Source organism: Adelges cooleyi, unplaced genomic scaffold, assembly GCF_023614345.1.
Source record: "Adelges cooleyi isolate 19-005CV unplaced genomic scaffold, UGA_ACOO_1.1 ACOO_flye_CR_arks_rails_tigmint_CR_PRNA_446, whole genome shotgun sequence".
Classification (NCBI taxonomy): Eukaryota; Metazoa; Arthropoda; class Insecta; order Hemiptera; family Adelgidae; genus Adelges; species Adelges cooleyi.
In genome coordinates, this window is record NW_026096129.1 from 1,152,696 (window position 1) to 1,179,466 (window position 26,771).

The following is a 26,771-nucleotide window of genomic DNA, read 5'->3' on the forward strand; positions in this document are numbered from 1 at the left end:
TAAAGATTTAGACGATGTCTGATTACAACATGGGATATTATAAGATTCTATATTAAATTTAAAAGTGTTAAGGCTGTTAAGAGATATTGAAAGTGGGTAGTTTTTAAGGAGTTTTCTATAGGCAATATTTATTAAGAAAAGCGATTTTAATAAATTTCTACCGTATCAATTTTTTTTAGGATTTTTGTATAAGCTTTAGGCTACTATATTTTTTACGTATACAATTTTTCCTAAGAGTTGAAGCTATTTTGATTGAACAAAAAACCAATTTTAACCTAAAAGCCTGATAAAATCATGCTCACAGAGTGATCGAATTTAATTCTGTAAAGCATATTACATATATTTTGGTTCTATCGGCCTATTTCCAGATTATTGTGGAAGTCGATTTTTGAATAACTGTTTTATTTACTTAAAACTGAATACAATCTGTCCGAAAAACAGACCGGTTTCCATTCTCTTTAGTTTTTTAAATCTTTCTATACCATGCGATTTTGGGTAGTATTAGTATATCTATGTAATTCATTCCTACCTTCAGTATTCTTAGGGTCATCAGGAACTATGCAATTATCGACCACGTTTTTCTCCAAGGACATCTTTTAGTCAAACGCTTAGTTTAAACTCGCGAATAATTAAAATAATATTGTTTTAAACAAAAACACGCCGCATTGTTGTCAATCATTAATAAACAAATAGGTTGTATCGTTGTTAGACAATTAATGGTAAATTAATAAATTATTATAGACTTTTTTAAGATGTCTGTACTCTATTTCGGTAACGTGGTGAGGTTGTACAATAATGTCTGGTTTGGATTTTTATTCCATTCAAAATCATACTTGAACCTACAAAAACTGGGACGTTTAGTCATATTAGCAATACCTTTATTGCGCGTGGGAGTGTTCTATAGGGTTGATCACGAAGAGATTGACACTAATCGTTATTCCTCATCTTAAATTCCTATACAAAATATATAATTCAATCTTTGCTTTTTTGTTGGTGTAAAGGTGTAATGAGGAGTTTCTCTGCTATGTACTCAGTGAATACCGTACAAATAATAATAATTTTTTAAACGTACTTACAATTAAGTCGACATATATTTTTTCTGAAAATGTCTGACACCAAAGTAAATGTAATCCCTTTCGATCACTGTTGTCCATTTAAAAAGTCGCAGTAAACAATAATTAAAAAAAAAAAAATTCTAAAGAAATGAGAGAAATTATTATTGAGAGAAAAATTGTTAAAATAATGATTATTGTTTATTTCCGTTGCTTAACAAATTATTAATCGTGTACGACGATAAAATATTGTTGTTAAAATCAATCGTACATTATTTTTAGCCAATACAAAGAAAAAAACTGTTTTCCCGATTTTTTCCATGCCCACTATGTTATTACATAATTGAGTCCTACCTCCTGACAAATTTGGCTAATCTATTTATTGTTTAATTTCTACTTTTTTCCAACTGCACTTTTAGGCTCAAATCCGTTTAATTCATTTAAGTACACAATCAGTATTATTACGTTTTTGATAATGGTATATCGTTTTCGTTCTTAAGGTAAGGAAAAGACTGTCCCTGGAAAAAAAATACACATAATGCATGCCACTTTACATTATAAGAACAATTATTATATTCAATATATTAATGTGTTTCAATTACAATAATAGTTACTATAACTATTTAGTTGGCTAAGTTACTAGAAGATTCAACCGATAGTTCAACTTCATCTTGAGTTTCTTCACATTTTAAACATACTGCATGTTTTGGGTTTTTTTTCTTTTTTTTAATCATATTTCTATTCATTTCTGAAGGCAAAGAATCAGGAGAAACTCCACGACCGTGAGCAACTGCATATACTAAATCGAAAAACATGTAATCGTTTAGTTCGTCTGAAACAAAACGTATTTCATTATACGAATACTATAGTGTCTTGTATTATTTTAACATATTTAAAATACGGGCCAAAATTATAAAAAAAAAAAAAAATACTACTTAGACTACACGCATTATTAGTGTTTACTTCCATAATGATCTATAACATTTTTCATAACAATTTTTTTGCGCTACTTCTTATGTATGATATTGCTTCACCCCACAGTGAACTATAGTTATATGATGGTCTGATACTTTAACCGTATCCATTTTTTACAAAAAATAACATTTTTCAGCACACGTTTGTCATTACAATTAATTGTATCGGTATTTTATGTCTGTGCCGTCTACAGATGCTTCACACCAAAGAGATTTTCATCACTTGCAGGACTTTTAGTGTGTTCATTGGTAAAGTAAAAATGAATTGTGTACTCAATTTAGCTTTCGGCGATTTTTTTAAAAGTCTGTTTTATTATATTTTTTTTACATGTCAATCCTAGGTTATATTAAAAATAGTACATTATTAAGGCCGCGGTATACATATAAACAATGGTAGAATTGACGTAATGCATGTATTAAAAATAAATAGGGTATCCTATGTCAAATTATTTGGTCTATAATTTCTATAATATGTGACTTTAATGTACAACTTAGAGTTTTAGCTAAAAAAACAAAAAACAAAATTTTAATATTTTTTTTTTCTTCAAAATATTCTGCTTATTGCTTATTCTGTTTATCTACTGAAAAGATAAGTATTAAAAATTAATTGTTTCTACAGTAAATTTAACGGTCTTTAATTTAAGTTCTATACAGTTTAGTTGTAAAATGAACGGTTATTGAGTTACAAGCGAATACGGTGGGAAGGTCAAAAACACACCATTTGAGGGGTGGGGGCTACGCACAAGGGGTGGGCGTCAGGACTTGTAGTATGCTCATTGGTATGGTACAATCTAAATGTATACTAAAATTCAGCTTTCGGTAAATGTTTTCCAAACTTTGACGGTTTGTTATCTAATTTGACTGGGCTAAGGGATGGGATGAACTTTTTAAAATGTTTGACCGAATAAAGTACCTCACAGGTACGATTTCTGATCTATAGAGTTGCTATACTGTATACAAAGAAACCGGTTCAGCTGTTTAATAGAAATCGTGGGTAAAAAATCTTCTTAGATCCGCATCGAAGCTAAGTCAACATTAGCAAGCGACAATGACCTTTATGGGTTATAAAAAACTAACACTAATAACGGCCCACTATTGAAATTTCGATTCGATTAAATGTAATGCTTACCCGCAAGCCCGTGTACATCATAGTTTTTAAAGTGATTTAAAATAATTCGTTTAGTGTCGTCGTCGTTACCAACAATTCTTAAAAATTGATTCAGCGTAATTGTTTGAACGTCAGTTTTTTTAAAATATACAAGAGCTTTATTAAAAGCATCTACTATAGCCTAAAAAAAAAAAATTTTTTTTTACTTTAAACAATTGTAATAATATCAATATATATGCAATTAATACCTAAAATATCATATATTAATATGTACACAGTATGTATTTGCACACAGTTATTATATATAAGATAATAAGATTGTCTGCACATAATTATTAAATGTAACATAATACATTGATATGAAATATTCCATAAGATTATACGCACACAACAATACCTGCACCATATTATAAGCCATGTATTATGCAAATTTTATAAAATAAAACAAAACATATATACAGGGTGATCCAACTAACGTAAGACACTCATTTTCCCTGAAAATATAAATATTTTGAAAACATTTTTTTCCCTAAACTCTTAGGTACATATTTTACTACATTTTTTAATATTTTAAAACATTTTATCGCCAATCCTTATAAGCCAAAAAAAGGGATTTTTGGTTTTTTTAAATGACAACATATGTTTTTAATTACATAAATTTGTAGACAAAAAATTTAAAAATGTGTTAGCGTTAAATTTTTTTATTTTTATTAAACTGTTCATTAGTTATGACTTTGTTAAGATACTACATTTCCTCTTAATAATAATCATGTTTCTTCGGTTTGTCCAAAACCGGTAGCACATCAAATTCATATTTATGTTCGCATTGTCCAATTGGCGATAACATTCTAACAACTAGGAATTCACTAAAAAAGATTTTGACATAGACAAAGGTTCTTATCTACAGATTACTTAGATTATAGGTTATTTATTTTATCTGATTATGGTACAGAGTACGGTAACATGTCAAATTATTTGTATGCAATGTAATAAAACTACTCGTCTTTGTAGTAACGATTGAAAATATTAAGAAATACACTAAAAAAAATCAAATCTTTATAAAGTCATAACAAATGAACAAATAAATGAAAATTCAAAACTCAAACGCTAACATAATTTTTAATTTTTTGTCTACAAACTTATGTAATTAAAAACATATTTTGCCATTAAAAAAAAACAAAAATCCCCCATTTTGGCTTATAAGGATTGGTGATAAAAATTTTCAAAATATTAAAAAATGTAGTAAAATCTACCTAAAAGTTTAGGAAAAAAATTGTTTTCAAAATATTTATATTTTCAGAGAAAATGATTGTCTTACGTTAGTTGGATCACCCTGTATATATATATATTTATACTGCGAGACAGCCAATCAGAAGGGTACAAAGTGACGTACCAAAATAACTTCGTTAACTAAATATCCGTTAACTACAATATTAATACATAAGTGATTATTCAATCAAGGTAAACCACACATGCATGTGTACTGAGTTTAATCTCAAATTAAGGTGTATACATTTTATTATTACATTCAGTGTCTAAAAAGGACGACTGATTCTGAGTAGATATAGGTGTCTCTTTTAAAACCATCCAAGTGATAAATTAAACTACAAAGCTGCTACTCCAAGAAATCGTCGCTGGACCAGACAACTACAAGGTACGTGGACATTTAAACAAGCACAATATAATTAGACGAAAGGAATTAGGATATTTTAATTGCACCATCTTAGACATATTATTTTAAACCCTATCCTACTACCCATTTTCTTTTTCTATCGTTACACAATGATAATCTAGCAAAGTCTAATGGCGGGTTGTACAAAAAATTGATAAATTAAACGCTTTGGTCACACGGCAATAATCGTTTTTATGGATAATTCTTCTCCTGACTTGGGGGGAAAAAATACTATCGTGCAAATTTTTAGATTTCTCATTATGACATTTGTCATGAAGTGTACAAATGCGCGAGGATAAGAAAAGTCCATAACCTACCGATAATGCCTATCTATTTGGTCATGGTTTTAGTAATATAGTCTCAAAAAAAAAGGTATCAGGAAAATTTGAACTTACTTTATCTCTGTCACACATTCTCTCATAAACAGATGTTTTAACACAGTCCACAATTGACATACACGTTAATAACATTATAACGATGTAAAACATTTTAAAGTAGGTAGTATTTAAAAGTGTATAGATGTTAAAAATTTAACGTGAAGAAACGACAAACTCTTAGCCTTTAGAGTATCCCGTTTAACAATGAATATGAAAAAGACATATCTAAAATATTCGTTTATAAACGTTACACTGTGTTAATTGATTGCATTGTTTAAAAAAATATGATATTTCGCGAAAAATAACACTTAAGTAAACGAAAAAATAACCGACTAGTTTTTTTTTCTTACAACTTCAGTATAAAAACACACGATATAGTATAAATGTCAATATCGTAAATAGGCGTTTGCAAAATTTTAACTAGTATAATAACAATTCCAACCGTCGCGCATTAGTCTCATAGAGCTGAAACAATACAATTTAAACTAGACCCACTATCATTTAATTTTTAAACTATAGGTCCTAAAACTTTGTCCAAACAAGAGAGATAAAGAAAACGTTTTTTATAAGTCTGGATTCTTAACCCAAGTTTTTTAAGAAATTTGTTTTGTACTTCTTCGACGATGAGTTCAATTCAGGGAGATGGTTTTTAAATAATAAATAAAAAACACTGAATATTATTCAAATTAAATATTTGTTACAATTATATTAACAAAAATAAACATTACACGTCAACGCATCCATATTTCATTAACTTAAGCCATAAATTTAAGTTGAAAGATATGTATTATATTTTATTTTTTATATTTGGGTCAATAAACTACATACTTTAAGGTACGATTTCTGCAAGAAGAATAATAATTACCATTTTCGTTTAATTTTTTTTTAATCAACCAAGTTAGGGTCAAGTGCGGTAAATGTAAACGAACGGGGCAAATGTAAACGCATTTTTTTTTTTAGAAAGAACAGTGTTCGTATTTTAACATCTGTAGCTATAAGATGTTAGTATACCATAAAAAATATGGAATAAAATACAAACAATGTTTGTTTTTTCTAAAAAAAAAAAATGCAATTACATTTGCCCCGTTCGTTTACATTTACCCCACTTGACCCTATATAGTAAATTTCAGTTTTTAAAATACAATAACTTTATATTAATAATATTCGTTTTCTTTTCATTTATTTAACTAATAAGACCAAGATTACAAAGGTCATTAACCAGTAATGGGAGTTATAAGTTAGATTTCGAATATAAACTATTAAAGGGTGTTTTTTAGAATACAGTAGGTACAGTTAATATTAGGTTTTATATATATATATGTTATATATTACTTACAAAAGGCGATTGATGAGTGATGACTAATTATGTAAAAAATGTTTTTTTAGCCCTTCGAATGTTTAAGTTGAAACCAAATCGGTTAAACCCCTGAAGGAAAGTGTAAAGATTTAGAAATCAATCAAATTCAATTATTGTTTCATTTCGAAAACAAATTCAGCTCAAAACAAAGAAATGTTTTGTAATAGTACATTTTTAATTTCGTTATTAATGTTATTGCAGAAATCATAAGAAAACTCAAGTATTACAATTTTTCATATAGAAATTACTAGTTAACCGAAAATAATTAAAAAATTATCACTCGATCAATACCGTGTAAATGTTATGAATTTTTTAAGTTTTTGTATAAAAATAAAGCCTGTAAGCGTTATGGTAGTTGAAGAAAAAAATTAAGTATCAAAATAGATGATTCTTCTATAAATTATGTTTACAAATTTTAGCCTGACTTAGTTTTTATTTCCAGACATTAATGATTGTTTATCATACAAGTTATACTCGAAAATCTATATATTAGTTATTCAAGTCAGTGTCAAGATAACAAAATTTAAAAAGAAACATTTCATACTTAAAAATATTGTATTATGATCAATAATCATGTTTAAAGAGATTTGTTCAAGGTAGTCGTAGGAATAATAAAAGTTTATTTCATTGCAGTCAGTTTTGATTTAATTCTTAAATTGTGTTTTAGACTGTTAATTTCTGTTTCTACTTTCATAAAGGTCTAATTTTTATATAACCGTTGCTCGCATCAAACCTTTTTGTAAAATAAAACAATACAAATTTTAAAAATTGAGGGAAGCCAACTCAAAATAAATATCTTTCAAATGGACATCTGCTATTTTTGTATACATAAAAAAAATTATAAGAATTTATTACAACAAATACTTATGACTCTGTAAAGGCCAAACGGCTATTAACTATTCTGGTTAAAGCTTATAATGGCAATACAATTATTATATTTGTTTAATGCACTAACCCTAATTAGTTATCCATAATTGAGACTATTAGTATTTGTACTATCATTATACACTGTGATTTTTTTTATATTTAATACATATTAGGTGTAGCTTGAAAGAGGAACGAATGACAATAGTCAATGTTATACTATAATGATAATTTACCAACAGTAAATAGCCTCTTGAGTTTGTAAACAAAAAATGTTTTTTAAAACATACTTACACGTTTCATAAAAAGTAAAACAGTATATTCATTGATAAAATTTAATGAATTTAAGTAAATACTATACTACTGTGCTACACCTACTGTACTATACCTATGTATTTAAAACAATACATCATACGATAGCATCTCTTATGGGTCTATGCTTTTCACTGTGTGTTGTACAAATCACTCGAGTTTGAATATTTGCCTACACTGCGTTCTACCTCCAGCCGACCAACTCTACCGCCACTGTTATCTCTGTTATTGTACATTATCAAATTTCTCGTTGCTGTAGCGTCCTGCTGCCTTTGTCTGTAACAGAAGTCTACTAAAGTCTTGCTCGAGATGTACCTGTTTAATTGAAAATTTAAATAATAAATATTAAATGTGTGTTTACAATAAAATAAAATAAAAAATATCAAACTAAACGTGTGTTTTTGTAGCCGTAAGTTGTTGTCAAGTGTCTTGTTAGCTAAACCCTGACCAGCCAGGCCTCTTTATTGCTGTGTAAGTACCGAGTAATATTATCATCATTAGCCCCCTTTAGACGTAAGTGATTTCGGACGCTCTTGGACTGGACGCGCGATAAAACTATGCGTTTAAAGAAACATGTGTGAGCCGACTTTGAACGTGATAAAACCTGTACGTATTTATAATATCGCGTATTCTAAAACTTTATCGAACCTTTAGACGACACACGCCTGCAGTAAGTGCTTACATCTTTCACTATAGACTCGCATTACAGTGTCCCGTTTTTGTATAATAGGGCCCACTATTTTCAACAAGTAGTCAAAATCTTCACCGTCCATTCGGAGATAATTTTTAAAATTGGATCATTTTGGCGGAGTTCATGTAATAATATGATATCACTGGATTTGTCCCTATTTAATTTCCAGGTTTGAGCGTTTTTTTTTTATTTAATGATTTTAAACATAATATACCCATAGACGCAATGACAAATTTTTTTTTTTTATTCAAACATAGTTAAAAAAGTTTTTATCAAACTTCAAAGTACTAACGAACTTTACAACGGCGCACTTTGATCATTACAAGTCGCACTAAAACTGAGTGAAATACACACACGCCAAGTGCCATTTCAATCGCGTGCAAATACGCAGAGTTTTGACCATTACACGGACGCGCTTGGAACAAATGTGAAACAGGAAAGGTAAAGGTCTCACGATTGGCGTGTGTGTTATAAGACACACGGTTATGGAGTGTCACACGCCTAGAACGCTTTAAAGAACGCGCTCCAGGTGCATCCTGTCCAGGAGCGTCCGAAATCACTTGCGTCTTAAGGGGGCTATTGATTTTATCGTTTTTCACTATATAATTAAACTCTTAAGTAATATGCAGTTTATGGATTAATCTGAACAGTTAAAATTATTAATACACGTAAATTAATATAGGCTTGTAGCATAAGACAACTACTACTGTCACAGTCATAGGGACAAATTTCTTTGTAACGAAACACGGTATGGGACCAATTAGTCATTATTTTGTTAATTTTGAGCTTTAATATGGATTTGTCTTTATACATTTTTACCAATCAAGTCAATTTCTTTTGCTTAATTTTGTATTTTTTAAATCGGGATTCCATCACGGCCGAAACATTAACAGCTAAAATGAAAATGTGTAGTTCACTAGCTTTTAATGAACAAAATGTAATCTATAAAAAATGTCATATTGTTCAACTTGTAAAATATGAGTTGTGACATTTAAATAGTGGGACAAGATTGCTAATCAAATGACATATATTATTATTTGTGTAAATTCTAATTATTCATTGTACCTTGTTATTTTTGGTTTCATTTGACATTATGTCAATATTTAGTTATTGTTGTTCCAGATCCGCATTATAATAATTTAATTACAATCTCTCGTATTCAACGTGTTTTTGCTTTTTTATACTTTTTAATATTGTAAATTAAATTGTATGTTTAATGTCTGTTTATTTACAGTTCTAAAATTGGAAAATTATAGTTTATGAAGTGTGAAGCGAGTCCAGAACTAATATCTATCGTAACAGACTATTGCAACAAAACCATGGTCAAAGTAGAAGAAGTATATGAACAGCTTAAAATGAACCGTACCAAAGCCGATGAAGAACAAACAAAATTGACTTTCAATGAAAAGGCAGAAATTGATGTAAATACTCAGACTGAATCTCAACGATAATTGACAGCAATACATACAAGTAATGTGTAATTTTAAATATAAGAAATACATTTTTTTTTCTAAAAATTAAGAAATAATAATGTGATAAAGCTAATTTACGGTATTCCGTAGCTTCTTTTGAAAAAGCGGTTGGTTTTTTTTACTTTTTTCCTGTAGTGCTATACCTAATTAATACTGCCTATCAAACAATTTACTTATTATATATTTTATTATAAAAATACATTTTGTTTATAAGAATTTAAGTTGAGAACTAACATTAAAAATTAAAAGGGTAATTGCAAATATTATTAGGTGTTCTATAGCTGCTTTAATAATGCGATTGTTTTTTTAATGTACAACGTAAGTATTAAAGCAATACACATTGTTTTTCTACAAACATTTTCTAATTTTAAATACAACACTTTTAAGGTTTAGTCATTATTTAATAGTATTAAATAGTATGAAACTATTTTTGAAAACTTAAACATTGAAACAAAAAATGCAAATTTCAACATAATAACGTCTAGTAAATTGACTATCACACTTTTATGTTTATTTTAAACGGAAAACCTATTAATATAAATGAACACAGTTTTAAGTTAATAATATGCATTTTTAAATATGTTTGGTTTTTCAGTGTTAACAAACCGGGAGATTATTACCACCAGGTCAGAGAATCGTATAACGTTTCCTCAACAACAGAGAACGGAATTCAAGAAACATTTGACGGCAATACTTATAAGTAATATCATTCTTTAATTTAAAAGTGATTTTATCACTTTCAGTTGTAATAATTCTTGTAGACCTGTGACCTCTCCATCCCCACTATGCCCTGACCCCACTGTATTACCTTTTTTTCTCTTAAGTTTAATTTTTTATTTTAACTGGAGAGAACTAGATAAATTTTGGTTTTTATTTTATTTTACAAATAACAATGTCACACATTAGGATAAAAAAAAAAGTATTGAAAAAAATAATTCATGTATGGATGAGATTAAACTAATAATAAGTAATAATTCTTCATTTGTGTTTTATTTACAATTTTATGTTTTATCGTAATAACTGCATAACATTTCTTTTTATCTGTTTCAATGAAATACTCGAGTTCCCATTTAAACGTTCAATACATGTTTTTTAAGGTTAGGTGAAACTACCCTATTAATCGATCCGTCACGTCTAGTACTAGTAAATAACAATTTAACATATTGTATTTATATGTATGGAGATAGTAAATTTTATATATTGATAAAAAAAAACCCAATATTTTTATGATACTAAGATTTTTAAGCATTACAAATGCAATGAGAAGCAAACAAAAATTATATATAACTTAAGCTGAGGATTTTCACTAGAAAATGTAATATTAATGTTCAGTAAAATTTAATGAATTTTTTATGAAGTCTTAAAACAAATACCAAAAAGCTAAGTTTCATACCGGGCTAAGGCCTTAATTTTTTAAATTCTATTTTTTTTTTCGTGTCTTTATATGTGATATAATAATAAATCATTGTAGGTTTTTAAGTTCGATGAGAAGTTGATAAAGTTTTGTCATTGTCATTTGCAAAATAACAGAAAGACCAAAATTCGTCCAAGTCCTCATGGTTATTACTACAGTTCAAAAAATGTATGGGTGCAATAAATAGGTGATAGTACCAGGGACCGGACTCTCAAAGTTTAACACTGTTTTTATGCCTATATGAAAAAAACGTGATGTCCACAATCTCATTAGTTAGTTAATCAATATAGTGGACAGTAGTTATTTCTTTTATACATATGTTTTGTATTGATATAATTTTACGATAAATAACATGGTAGCCTCCATGCGAACATGTTTTATTACCTCGTGTCCTCTCTGATTTAATCTACACTTTAATAGTACCGTGTCAATGTGTCATTATCATAAAAACAATATACTACTTTTGTTTTTAGTATAAGAGGAACGATTGTGAAAATAGAAGCAGATATAGTGGAATGAAATTATTTCGAGTCTGTGATAGAAGTTGAAAAAAAAGACTTTTTGGATACTCAAATATCGAACTACGATTTGGATAAAATTCGGACATTTATTTGCGACCTTTGCCAAGAATTGTTTACTTCTAAAAGAAATGTGGCCCATCATATTAATAAATCGCACAGAATCCAGAAACCTACTAAAAAACATGTCGTTAGAAATACACTATGGTATGGTATATTTGCTTCACAAGCGCCAACCAGGGTGAAATGGAACATGCCACTTGACTTCATAAAATATATTTTTTAAGTTTTTTAATTTTTTCGTGGAAGTTAATTTCACAACTGATTTTGTTTAGGTAAATGTTTAAATTTATTTTACAGAGAATTAAATATTTAACACCTAAAATGTTCTATTTTACCTGGGTTGACGAAATTCTACTTAAACATGGTCTATTTTATAACAATTTTTAATTTTTAGCAATAAAATGGTTTCGAAGAAAATCGGTATGAAATCAAAAAAACGGCGATCGTTTCATTGTCATTTGTGTCAAATTTCGTACTTTACTAAAAAGCAAATAACATTACATATAACAGAAGTCCACCAAAGTTCAACAAACAAAACCATTCCTCGAAAATCTAAATCAAAATTTTGCAATCATACACTACATGAACGCGTGTACATTGGAGAGAAGCCATTCAAATGTAATACGGGCAAAAAAAAAATTTCTCAAAACGCTCAATTTTCAAAACATGAACGCAAACACACCATTGAAAAGTCCTACAAATGTGATGTTTGCAAAAATACTTTTTCTCGAAAAGCTCACCTTACACAACATGAACGCGCACACACTGGTGAAAAGCCCTACCAATGTGATGTTTGCAAAAAGACTTTTTCTCAAACCTCTAATCTTACACAACACAAACGTCTGCACACCGGTGAAAAGCCCTACAAATGTGATGTTTGTTAAAATAGTTTTTCTATTAAACGTCATCTTATAGCTCACAAACGTATACACACCGGCGAATAGCCTTATAAACGTGATGTTTCAAAAATACTTTTTCCCATTAAAGTAACCTTAAACTACATAAATGCGTGCACACTGGTGAGAAGCCATTCAAATGTGTATTGTACAAAAAGACCTTCTAAAAAAGGAAAACTTGCGAAACATGCAAGCGTTCGCTTGCATGCAAATAAAAGACCTTAGACATTGTGCTTAAAGATTTTGCTCAACTCAGATTATTTAATCACTCGGACTTTTTTATATATTTTTTACTTTGTTTTTGGAATAGTCATATAAGGTCATATACCTAATTTATAGTCAAATTGCCAGTTGCCTACTAATATGTGGCAATTAATATTGTGAATGTCTGTATGAACAGTTACTATTTTCATTCTTATTATATCAAAATGTATTTAAATTTTAGTATTATTACATATGAATACAATGTTAATTTTTTTTTTTAATTATATTTATTGATTGGGTTTAAATTTTGTATGGTAATGATGTGTCTTATTGTCTTAATTATTACTTTAAGTTATGTAAATAGTAAATAGTTTAAAAAAAATAATAGGTATATTATATGAGAGGCAACCTATAACAATCGAGCTACACTGTATTACATTATTATATCAGCTTACTATTTATATTTGGTGTTCATGCTAATTTATAATTTTTATTGTGACAATTGGTTGTTGTTGCTATAAGGAAATCACCAAAAATGTACAACGATTTTTTTTGAAACTAAAGTAATGAAAAAAGACAAGTTTAAGTATAGTTAATTTTGTGATAACCATCAATTTTCCACTGGTCATTTCCTGTAATTTCAATGACAAATTTTTCCCTTTATTTCTAAGAGAACAAAAAAACATAATTCGTCATGGAAAATTTAACAAAAAGATTTACAAAAAACTGTTTTATATAATATTATATATTAATATATTTTATATATATACATTCCGAGATAGGCATTTTTTATTTAAGTTAAAAATTAACTTTTTAATCATGATTGACTTTATCATACAATAACAAATAAAAAATTAATCGTGAGTACATCATATTTTGACTTTTAAGTATGAATAAATTAGTCATTACTGAAAAATGTAACCATGGCAATAATTGAATCAAACATGATTGAAAAAATTTATCATGACCAGTATACAGTATAACAATAGTTGTATTATATATAAAATATGTTTGAAAAAAAAATTAAAACTGTTAAATATTCGTTTGTAGCATAACAATTTGTTCTAAAAAATTAATAGAGATAACAAATTTAGAAATAAGACATTTTTATTTTAAGCGTTTTTTCTGTTTCCCTACTTGATCAATACAAATGTATTTATTTATTTTTATCAAACGAGTATTTTAAAAGACACTAAGTATTAATTTCAAATAACAACGATTAAAAATATTAATGTATGCCGATAATATCACTATATGCCTATATAACATAAGTGTATACTATTCTACCCATTTTGCCCATAGGCCATCTACAAACCATCTATATAAATTGTTTTTTCTTTCTGATTACTCTATTGTTTCTATTTTTATTATCAACTATAAAAACGAATTATGTGAAATTATAAGCTCATTATAATGTCAACTTACAAGGCGTCTTTATGATGAAAATACTTTGATATTTAATACATTGAACATAAGAGAAACATTATAATTTCTAATGTATGATTATTGAAAAGTATAAATATTTAAATTCATTTTTAATGATAAATTTCATTTATTCTGTGGTAAAACTACTTAGTGTAAAAATTAAACTATAAACACAAATTAATATATATTAATAAAGTTTCGTTTCCTACAAATTGAACTTTAATAACATTTGCAATTTTATAATATAATAACATAACATTTAAATCTTAAAAAAATAACATGTTTCCTTCATGAGGAATATGAAATTTTAATTGTATTTTTAATTTTACAATATTACTTTTATTATGTTAAAATTAAAAGTCAAAATCTATATTTTTGAGATTCATAAATTTAAAACTACATTTACCGTTTGAACCGTTTCTCTGTGATATGATACCGCCTTTACTCTCAACGATGGTGATAGCAATAAAATATAAATTAATAATCAAATTAAAAAAGGATGTCGGGTCACCATAAATTTACCTAGCTTGTATGTAGACGGTATATAATATCTACTGAAAATATATGTATTTTCTACGGATATTTTAAGTGTAAATATAAACGTAACTCATCAACGTAATATTCTCCTACTATAAACGATTATTATTTGAATATTTTTAGTATATCGTAAACGTGTATACGTACACAATAAATCTACAAAAGATGTACGTTGATTATACGTGTGGTGTCTTCGGGTTTATATAGTTTTTTTTGTGTATAATTATCTACAATCGTTACATTTGCTTTTACATTTCCAGCCTGAATACAGCCACAAGGACAACTCTGATTCTCAAAACTCAACACCCAGATATGAATGTATTCACTGATCCAATTTGGTTAAAATTAATATGGTCCCTATTTCGATTGATAATCAAGTTACTCGTTAGTTAGGTATAATCCAAGTGTGGGTTATGTCCGCTGTGGCTGTGGCATAGTTGATACTTGGTAAGAATTGGGAGTCGCCGGTCAATGAATACCTTCAATAACATTGTGTGTCTCAAGTCACAGGGGTCAGGGTAAGTCCAAATTGTGTGCGTATTGTGTCGTGACGACAAGGCCCAAGTGTATGATATTGTATACAACATATAAGCAATTGAATATAGTTACCTACTACTGAACGAAAATGGTGACTAAAAATGACAAAACCTTAAACGCTAACAAGTGAGAAATCAAACATTTTTAATTTTATTCGAAAAAAAACGATAAATAATTTAATTTATCGTTATCAACGTTAATATTCAATACAAATGATATCAGCTGATGATCACCGCGGCTGTAGCTGTTGGAGGTGACCGCAAACTGAAAAGTGGTCGCGAATCGCGGTAACCACAATGGTCAATTGTAGCCACAGAGGGTATGTCCGCTGTACGGTTAGCCATTGTGGCAGCCATTTTGCAGGTTTTCCAGCTGTATTTTTTTTTCTTTTACCGCGTTACCTATAGTCTATACCTACCTCCATCGTTGGTTAAAAAATGATTAGTCTAATACTTTAGCTAGCGAGCTTATCTCGAAACTTCTTTCCTCCTTAAATTAAGTTAAATGGCGGCCTCTGAAAGTTTGTGTTTGGATTTTAAGAAAAATAGCGCTTATTTATTGTTTATAAAAAATAAAAATATTGACCAAAAAAACAATCCTTTGATTAAGCACTAGTTTTTCATGCCAAGAATATTATACTGTATGAATTTCATTTAAACCCGCCGAGTGGCTTTTAAAATAAAGTGGTCTGTCTTTGAAAACATAGGTAGTTTTTAAAAAACGCGTTTAAAGTTTCACATTTTAGGTTTTCAAAAATGCATTCAGTTTTTTAAAATAAAATAAGAACAATTTTTTAAAATTTTTGAATAAATATACTTCAATAAACCCCCAAAAAAAAAATTGAATTCGTTATTATATAATTATACTATTTCACTGTTCTCCTTACTAAACCGATGATAAAAATGTTAATAATAAAAGTCTCAAGGAGTTTTGTATAGGCAATGTTGCAATCATATCCATATGGTAATATGATCATACTACAGTTTGTATTAATATGTTATTAGTATTGCTTGTACGATTGCCGTTTACTGTGTCAACTGTAGTTACTCTCTGAGTTACATTATTATTATTATGATATTAATTTCATAAAAAGTTTCAATATAAGTTAGTATACAAATATCAAAGCAGAGATGGCTAGACCAAGTTTATAGTTAGGAAAGACACAATCGAGATGAAATAGAATTTTAAATTATAGTTTATGATAGATAGGATTAGCATAAATTGGTTTTGAAGCAAATAGCCTTGATGGTTTGAAAGTCGAAACGCTTAAAAAAAAATCATACATATATTTTATTAATTGTAAAAATGTTTAAAAAAATGTGTACTTTTTTAAATTTATAATAAGTTTTTATTTTATTTTACCATAAGTTTAGTAGAAAATGTTCACAAAACAAGAATGACTAATTTATAAAATACGTTTAAAAGATATCTGAAACAACAGCAGATCTAGAATTTATTTTAGGCTGGAGCTAAGTATATTAGGAAAAATATTAGTAAGTGATTATTTTACACTTTATACGTGAAATAAACCAAAAGTTCGTCCCGAGTCACCCTAATCACTGGTAGTAATTTAATTATCAAACGACGACAACAAATAAAATAAAATAGAATAGAATATAAAGTTGAAACATAAACGTTAACAACAAAATGTTAAATAAACATTGGACACCAGTGTCACTTGTATTTAAAGTGCTAAAAAATTGATAGAAGACTACTTAGTGAAACAAATTATAACTATGCATTTTTTCTATGTAAAAATGTTTTATTTAAAATACGGTTATTCGAGTTTGTAATCGGCGGGGTAAACTATTTAATTAAACTAAAATATATTATTATAAAATAATGCCGTTTCCATGTTTTTCGATACGGACAACACTGGTATCAACAAGGGAGGGGCGGGGTGCGGGGACAATGCAGTCAATACTTATCAGTTATCATGTTAACACTGGTCCAACGGCCGTCCAAGTATTGTGTGTGTGTGTGTGTGTATTAATGTATGTATATAATATTGTTATAATATACCTATTGCGGATTACCCCTAGCACAGTAGCAGCTGCCGGCCTCTGCTTTGTAGTTTACGCATATTTAGCTATAATATTATTATCATATATAAATTCATATTATTGTAATGTGTTATGGTGTGTGTGTGTGTACTCTGCTTTACTTGTGACATGTGAGTGTTGGCGATTGTTTACCGTTTATACCTTATTACACACTAATTCGATGGTTTAAACGTTTTGTGGACATTTCGTTTCGTTTACCTAATATAATGGCCGACCGTTTTCGAGAACGCAAATACAGAAATCGCTACAGAAACGGCAATTCACGTGAGTAAACAAACGTTCGAAAATGTATAATAATGTATCGGTTAAATTTCGCTAATTTCATTTCTAATGACACCAAGGGTTAACGGAATAATAGTGCACAAAATATAATTTGATCCGTATCGTGATAAAAGTACTTTTTGCAATAGGTATTGTTGAAAAAACAAAAGTCAAAATATCTGTTTAGACGATCACCGTGTTGAGCCGTTGTTGTTTCGTTCAAGTTAGATTCCATTAACGATAACGTATGTCCACTACAATAGCTGTAGATTGATTAATTTTAATGGAGTAATTAATTGAACTAACACCTATTGGAATTTGTATGATAAATATTATTCGTGTAAAGCCTTGTCCACACTTGAGCCACATTGTCATCGCTCACATTTTGCATGTTTCCCGTTAAGTGGCAATAGATCACGCTAAAATCGTGTCTGCAACAATATTCCCAAAAATGTTTTCGTCGGTAAAGTTTTTCTTTTTCTTTAATTTTCTTATTTTTTTTATAATTAGATCAATACAAATTATTTTAAAAAAAAATTCAATGTATCAAAATTACTAATAAAAAATTACCTACCCCTTTAAGCTGAGCTTCAGACGGGGTTGGGCGTTACTTTTTAAAAGAACATGTAAACTAAAACAAAAACTTCAATTTAAAAATTTCTGATAAAGAAAACGGAACACCAGATATAACATATTTGAATGACAAAAAAACAAATCATTATGTTAACCTAAGTAATCCTTAAGTAATAAGTTATTTATAGAGTGCTTTACATTTACATTTCCATTAATTATATATTTTTTTAAATCGGACGGTAATGAGTTAAATGAGTTACACAAAATTATTTGTCCGTGAACATTCAAATTACACACTTTTATGTACATAATAAATAATATAGGTCCTAATACACTTCCTTGTGGTACACCATAACTAACCTCATTAAATTGACCTATAACACCATTTATATTAGAAGCTTACCTTCTTTTATTTAAATAACTTTGAAACCAGCTTAGGCTTATACCACTCAATCTAAAACTTTTTAATACTTTTAATAATAGACAATGGTTTACAGTATCAAAAGCTTTTGTCAAATTTAATAATATCGCTAAAGCTTGCTCTACATCATCAAGTGCATTCGATAAAAATTCAATGACTTTTTATTGAGTTTTTATGATTTTTTCAAAACATTTTGAATAACCACTTAACATTTCATTATCACCACCATCAACAGCGGTTTAATGCTAGCCAATTAAAAATTTTCAGAGAAAACACCACTTTGTAGACTTGTGTTAAAAACATGTGCTGAAGGACTACTAATATACTGTGCTTTATTTTTTGAAGTTTTAATATTTGTTTTTAGTCATAACCACATGCTACATTATTGTAACATCTTTAAAAATGTTTATTATATTTAAAATCTCTGATGGGTTGATTTTTGTGGAAAAACATGAATTAAAGTTAGATGTTGATTGAGAAACTCCTCAGAAAAATAAAAACTACTACTATATCCTATATTATTTAACAAGTTTTACCCAACCGAAAAAAAAAAAAAATTAACTCGTTAGATGCTTTGATCGGATCTTTAAGTACATCAATTTTTTCCCCATTACTTACTAAACTCTTTATTTTTTCTTTCTCGTAGTAGAATTACTAGTTAATTCATTTATTAACACATTGAAACTTTTCTTATTTCTATATTTTTTAAAATAATTTAATAAACATAAGTTTTTAGTATGTTTTTTATTTTTAACGATGAATCTTGTTTTTTCAAATCAATATCTAAGTGCTGTTTTGCAAAACCAACAATACTATCATTCTGGTTTCTTTTCAAAGCCGAGCAAAACATATTATATTCGGGTATGTTGCAATTACAATTATTTGAATCGTGCTAGGTTTCAGTTAACACAATAATGTCTAAATTACAATAAGAATCATTTTGCAAAAATAATAAAAATTTATTTAAATTAGCATTTACACTCCTAATATTTAAATACATCATTAAAAAGTTTTGTAGCTGTGTAATCTTTCCAACTAAACAAAGTTAAAACAATTTGTTATTAGTCAAAGTATGTTATTGTTATTAAAAAATATATTTTTGGATACCATAAAGTCGTTTTAACAACCTGCATGTAAATCCATTTGTTTAATTTACAAGCAACTTAATGTTAAACTTTAAAGTTTTTTTTTAGAATAATACTGGTGTACAAATTTATTTGTATTACTATTGAAAATAGTAAATAACACACATTCTTTATTCAATTTTTATTATTTTCACGCAATTACAGGACATAATGAGCTTGGCGATAGGTCTGGTGCATTTCAAAGTGGAGGATACTCCGACGGTCAGAATTATAATCAAAAAGTTTCATTCAAAGCAAATAACCGTGGAAACCAACGATTTTGGAAAAGTTGGAATACCAAATCAGATTTAGTTTGTGATCAGTTGGATAATGAATTGTTTAACAGAAACAGCGGAGCATCTAGAAATGGTGGTAGTCGACGGTAATTATGAAATGTCAAGCAACAACATTTTGTTCTTACGGTTTAAATTAAACAGTTTTTTTTATTTATTCAAAGTAGATTGTTATCTGGTAGAAGAAATGTTTGCAGCCGAGGAGGAGGTTACAATAATTTTAGATCTTCTTGGACTTTGAAAATGAGTGTCACGGGGTGGTATAGCATTTTTGTGAGTAGTTTGGATACACTAAGCTTGTTGTGACGGCAGTCTGCTGTTTGATTAAAACTCTTTTAAACAATTTTTCAGGTTCCAAATGTTTATGACGGAGATGAAGTTTTGAAAATTATTCAAACATACATTGCACCTATTACATTTTTCCCGTATAACGTATGTTAATAAAAAAAAAAAGTACATTTAGGTTTTTTTTTATCATGATAAAATTAATATTTACTTGTATGCCATGTTTTTTTTTTTTTCAGAAATCTTTTGTTGATAATGGCTTACGGTTTTTGGTCGACGATTACAAAGTTGCCGAAACATTATTGAACACCAGTTATAAATTATCGTTGAGTGATGGTCGAAAAGTAAATGAAAATTTAAACTGTAAAATATAGATTTAATTGAAAAAGTTATGATAATTGTGGCGTTTGTTCATTTCCAGTTGATTATTAAAACTACAGTTTATGTTCCTTCACATTATTCAGTTATTACGGTACCAGTTCCTGAAGAAATAAAGGCCAAAATGATTGAAGTTATATCGACCCGATACAAGCCAGACACAAAGAGTTTAGATTTATCACATTTTCATTCTAGTCAAAGTAAGGTTTTTGCCAATTAGTTTTAACGTTCAATATGATATTGTATGATGATATTGACACAAACGACTATAATTATTAATAATTTATCATGACAATTTTTCGTTATTATTATGTGGATAATTTCTGGATGTATCCATCTCATGTCTTCAGTTTCTTGCTGATGTTCAGGCTCATTGCAAAGTCCGTCTTTGGATCAGTGGCTATCAAAAATTATCCACATGATATTTCAATCTATGAAAGCTTTAACACGTTGAAATATATTATATTTTAGTCTTCATAGATAATCAAATGTATGCTCCGCTGAATCAACCAACATTTCTATTAGCAGCGCTAAATTTGGTAGCTCAACAAGAAAAATATGATTTGTATGGTCTGAGTCTAGAAAATAACCTTATATACTTAGGCAAAGGACTTGCATGGATTCGTCGACTATTCCCAGATTTGAAAGTATTGAATTTGGCCGGAAATAAGGTAAATAAAAACGACAGGTAGAAGGAAGCTACCAAATAGGAGTCACCGCATTTGTTATTTGTATAACGGTAGCATGAATGACGTATAGATATATAATTTTTTTTTCAATTTATAATATAATGAAGTTGAATTTTTTTGTTGTAGTCATTTTTGTTTTACCGATATTAAACATTTAATACGTTTTGGATTTTAGTTGAAAGACATAAATGAGTTACAAGAACTCTCCGGTTTCACTATTGAAGAACTTAACCTATCAAGAAATCCATTGTCTGACATGGTTGATGCAGAACGCTACAGGCGGTAAATAATATTATTTATTAGCATACACATAGTGGTAGTTTAATGTTTGTCGTTTTATATAATATCACTCTAGGTGGCTGGTAATTTGTTTTTGTTTTTACTGTTTTAGAGATGTTCAAGACCTATTTCCTTTGCTTAACAAACTGGTGAGTTTTATCTTTTTAATATTATTTTTGCAATTGTTATTCTTTAACCGACCAATAGGAACAACAACAACAATAGTCCTGTTGTACTTAATGTGGTTATTTTTTCTTATTAACGAAATGTAAGTAAATACGTCTTGCCAGTATACTGTGAATTAGCAATGAAAGTTTTGTGGAAAAAACAATATGATAAGGAGTTACCTTTAATGTGTTACCGGTTTGCAGTTAATTATAATGGAATTGAGATATTGTATTTTACATCTGACTTGAGTTTGGATGAATATTTATTTAATATTTAATAATCTTACGTTAAAATACCGATTAAGTATTTATTTTAAGTAAAATATTTAAACTTGAAATTTAATTTAGTTTGTGACTATAAATGATGTACAGTTGGGCCTCGTTAATCCAATCAGAATTTGTTTGAAAGCCATTTCTATTAAAAAATAATTTTTTTATTTATTAAAATGTCCATTTACCATACGCATAGATACAATTATTTTTATTGTTTTATTAAATTACGTATGGCATATTAATTATTATTATACTATTTAAAATATTCGGTAATTTTTTTCTGAACACTAGTTTCCAAAGCTTCTTGATCTCGCTCGCTAACGTTTCAGCAACATAATTTCTTCACAGTTTCGATCGTTTTATTCTGCCCATTGAATGATCTCTACCTAAGTAATAGCATGTACGATTTCTTCATCGGGTAAAGTTTCTTGCTGTATTGGTTCATCGCAGTCACCCGATGTCCACGTTGTTCTGGAGCAAACATGGCTAAAATGTAATTGTAAAGACTTACGCTGGAGCCCGTTTGGATTACTGCGTCTTCCTGATTAGCCCGTGTTCGGATTAACGAGACTGTATTAAAAGAAAAAAACAATTTTATTTCAATTAATTGGAAATTTTGTTTATAACCATCACTTAATACAAACAGTATAATTTTCTGTCAAATTTCACAATCATAATATGTGATAATGAGTTCCCAGACAAGGATTTAGGGCAATGCTGTACGTTTTTTTTTTATAGGATGACTATGAATTGCCATCGCGGTACAGTGCCGCCATTGTTGGTATTAAATTGAAAATGCCATTCATCAAAGGAAACAGTTATGCGGTTCTAGTGGATCAAAATCCCGAACAACCTAATTCAATTGCAGTCCTGGTGGATTCCTTTCTAGCACAGTATTACGAACGATACGATAATCCAATATCGAAACAACTGGTCGCCGAAGCTTATCATCATAATGCTACGTTTTCAATGTCGTCGTGCATTATTTTGGATAGGTGCTTACAAACTGTTCTTAATGTTAATTGTACAATTTGCGAATTTGTTCTCAATCATATTACTATGTTTTAGGCATAAAGGAAATCTAACGCAATACTTGCAAAGGAGTCGCAATTTGCTTGCGTTCCCCAAGATAAATTTAAACAAAAAGTCTTACAGAGGAAGAGAAAACATATTTAACTTCTTAGAAAAACTACCTAAATCTAAACACGACTTGGGATCGTTCACAGTCGATGTGCCATTGGCTAACGTAAGTTTTTAAATTATTTTTTTTAACATGGATAGGTTATTGGGCTGTGAGGTCAATCGGAAAAACTGTGCGAACGCTGAATGTTACCAAGTATATAATATATATATAAGATATATGTAATTTTGTGTTTTTCGAGTTCGGCTTACGTCTGGGAATATCTGACGGTGGAGGGAGTTTCATATTGAATGGTATAGCTACTAAAAAAATACCCATAATTTTTGTTAACAGACAACAATGGTTCAAATAGTAGTAAACGGTGTGTTTGCGGAAGGATATGTTAATAACGACAAGTTGTTGTTGCGGTCGTTTAGTAGAATATTTGCGATAACACCCGTCGGTAACGGCTGGAGTATACTGAGCGACATGCTATTTATAACAGGCACAGACTTCGAAATGGTTGCCGTAAGTAAATTGTTTACGAGGTAGTCCACTGTTATGTAATTGTTTGCTTTATTTTTTAGGAAACTGCCAAACGCTTCTACGTACCACAACCACGCGAAACAACATCTAAGAAACGACCTCATATGGATTATAATGGCAACAATAACAACTGTAGCGAGTCAATGTTTATGGACGACGGCAACGATATGGGATGTATGGGTTCAGTTCGACCAAATTATTCTCCTCCGTCGTACCAGCAAACCAAGTGTTACTCGAATCAACTTCATTATCAGATGCCCCTAACATTTCAATCTGGTCACCAAACAACAACAAATACATCGGAACAAAATTGTGCAGCACAAGGACCGTTTGATTCGAAAGTACTAGAGACTGTAACTCGATCAACACAGTTGTTTAATAACAACGTGATGCCTCCAGTCGACAACAGAGCTACACGACTGACAATCGTCAAGCTTTTTTCTAATGAATCTGGCATGAACGTGACGTGGGCCGAAAAGTGAGTGGATTTGTTTTTATTAATTTTCCACTTAAGTTGTAGTACAAATGTTTGTAATAACCACATTGTGTGTATAACGGGACGGGGGACAGGCACAGTTTGAGTGATTGGGTTTAAAAGACAGCACTTTTACTTAATCGTACTCGACCGTTTCTATGGGCGAACAACCGTCTGGAAATGGAAGGCAACGGGGTACCCACCGCACTTGAAAGGACACAACTCTTGTTGTCTTATCAGCCTAACGGTCGTAAAATAAACCACTTATCTAATTGTCACCAACCCATCGCCATAACAATTAATAATAATTAATTGCCTAATAAAATAAAAAATTGGAGGAAATTTTAATACATCATATGAATTTTTTAATTTGTCAATCCGTGTATGTATAAGCCGTCAAACTTGGCGACAATGGTATCGGGAACCGAAGGTTGTCCGCCCTCGTTACCCGCAAGCTCTGCTTATTTTTTACAAGGAGGTGGTGTTTCGGTTAACGATAAATAACAAAATATTTGTATTTGCAGGTGTTTGGCTGAAAACAACTGGAATTACACTAACGCCGCTTTAAATTTTTCAAAACTCAAAGCAAACATTCCAAAAGAAGCTTTTCAACATTGATGTAATTATAGGTATAATTATTGAAATTCTTTAAGGTACCCAAAGGTTTTTAATTTTTTTGAGATTTTTCATTTGATGTATGTAAATAAGTAAAAAGTAAAAAAAAAAAAAAAAATGTTATCAAACTTATATGCTAGAACAATCAAAAGTTCAGTTCTTTACATATGTGTATATATATTTTAGTTTAACTAGAAAAAATTGATTTTATACCAAAAGCGCTTACAAATTAAATTCTCGCTTACTACTTTTTTTTTATTTAAAAAATATTATTTGACTCAGAATATACTTACGTTAAAACAATATGGTATATTAGTAGGATCTTTCGGTGTATAATAAAAGAGTACAAGCAGTACAGGTAAGTATTTTATAATAGCTTTTGAAGTTTGAATAAAATGGTATACTACGTACTTTGATTGTTCGATGAGTATTGTGTTTGAAAGGTGAACCCATGTATAAAATGTTGCTATAAAATTATGAGTAAAAAAAAAAATATACATATGTTATAGAATTGTTCACGTATAAGTAATACAGAATATACAAATTGCAATTGTACAAAATGACGTTGATATGAATAATTTTATTTATACAAATAACTATATTAAAAAATGTTAACGATAAAAAACAACAAGCGTTTAACGTGTGAAAAATATAAGTATTAATTAATGATCATTTATTTGCTTCGGTCCAATCGGAAAGGTCAAATCAAATATTGGCGAATGGTTTTTTTGAAAGTTGTTGATTTTTATTTTATTTTATAGTTACATGTATTCTATTTAAACACGTTAAAGAAAAAAAAAAATGTCAAAAGTATTTTATTGTTAGTATAAGTACACTATTTTGTTTTCACACATTGAATGTTATATTATGTTACAATATTTTAATAAGTCGATTTGTTTATTGTTGAATATGTTTTATGTTATAATAATATTGTTATAATGTGTCATTTAACTACCTACTTTATTTAAGTGGACGTTACTTTTTTGTTTTGTTACATAATTATATGAAAATTATTTTACTCTTTTCAAAAAATAAGAGATTATTAAAAACTGCGTTTTATTTTTATTTTATATATATATATACAAAATTGAATTCCTATTGATTTTTTAACATTTCTACGACTTTGCACAATTTTTATTGTAATTAATTGTTCGAAAAAAAAGAGGTATTGCAAATTATTTTTCCATTTCTTTCTGTGTAATGTAATGAAATGAAATAGTTAAATATTCCACAACTACTTCTCAACAGTAACGGGTCATACTTTGGAACACGGTTAATGTTTTATCGTTTACTGTTAATAAGAACTGGCCTGGGAATGAATGGTTTCTATAGTACTTTTTTGTTTGTATTTTAGAGTAAAAAAAAAAATGTAAAATCTAGATTTCAGTTATGACTGACAACATTTTTTTACCTGAATGATTATACATTTTTGTCGACATAATACTAACATCAAAATTCACAAATTAAATTTATGATGACTATAACGAGTTGTGTCAGAAAAATAATAGTTGTGCGTTTAAATGAGATAACTGTTTTGCATAAACTTGTAATATATAATACAATAATGTGATACCCTCTTTTGGGCAAACTAGACTTCTCACTTCAGTTTTCATTAAGGTTGAAAATCATTCTATGATTTTTCCATTATGTGTAAACTATTTTTTTTTTTTACTATTTCAAACATGTTTTTTTAACACCCTAAATTTATAATTTGTTTAACTTACTTGGCAAAGGCA

General features: G+C 28.9%; 2 protein-coding genes and 1 long non-coding RNA gene across 4 annotated transcripts; 2 read left to right on the forward strand and 1 right to left on the reverse strand.

Annotated features, from left to right (window-relative positions):
• Positions 1-1,394: 1,394 nt before the first annotated feature.
• On the reverse strand, positions 1,395-5,407 carry LOC126842065 (uncharacterized). Its single transcript, XM_050578924.1, has 4 exons — positions 5,202-5,407; positions 3,156-3,315; positions 1,655-1,884; positions 1,395-1,570 (listed from the first exon to the last, which is right to left on the reverse strand). The coding sequence occupies exons 1-3, from the start codon at positions 5,292-5,294 to the stop codon at positions 1,676-1,678; spliced, it is 462 nt and encodes a 153-aa protein (XP_050434881.1). The 5' UTR covers positions 5,295-5,407; the 3' UTR covers positions 1,395-1,570; positions 1,655-1,675.
• Positions 4,595-13,589, forward strand: LOC126842066 (uncharacterized). 2 transcript variants are annotated; one of them, XR_007686264.1, is made up of 6 exons: positions 4,595-4,788; positions 8,124-8,187; positions 9,642-9,877; positions 10,475-10,579; positions 11,767-12,018; positions 12,269-13,589. It is a non-coding gene; the product is annotated as an uncharacterized LOC126842066 (long non-coding RNA). The 2 variants fall into 2 exon arrangements; XR_007686263.1 differs by lacking the exon at positions 4,595-4,788 and having other exon boundaries at positions 7,969-8,187; positions 12,269-13,588.
• Positions 13,590-17,515: 3,926 nt separating this feature from the next.
• On the forward strand, positions 17,516-25,078 carry LOC126842073 (nuclear RNA export factor 1-like). Its single transcript, XM_050578933.1, has 14 exons — positions 17,516-17,800; positions 20,081-20,297; positions 20,376-20,481; positions 20,560-20,640; positions 20,733-20,837; positions 20,915-21,071; positions 21,343-21,542; positions 21,736-21,842; positions 21,952-21,988; positions 23,018-23,274; positions 23,348-23,525; positions 23,754-23,927; positions 23,987-24,423; positions 24,945-25,078. The coding sequence occupies exons 1-14, from the start codon at positions 17,743-17,745 to the stop codon at positions 25,036-25,038; spliced, it is 2,208 nt and encodes a 735-aa protein (XP_050434890.1). The 5' UTR covers positions 17,516-17,742; the 3' UTR covers positions 25,039-25,078.
• The last annotated feature ends 1,693 nt before the right edge of the window (positions 25,079-26,771 follow it).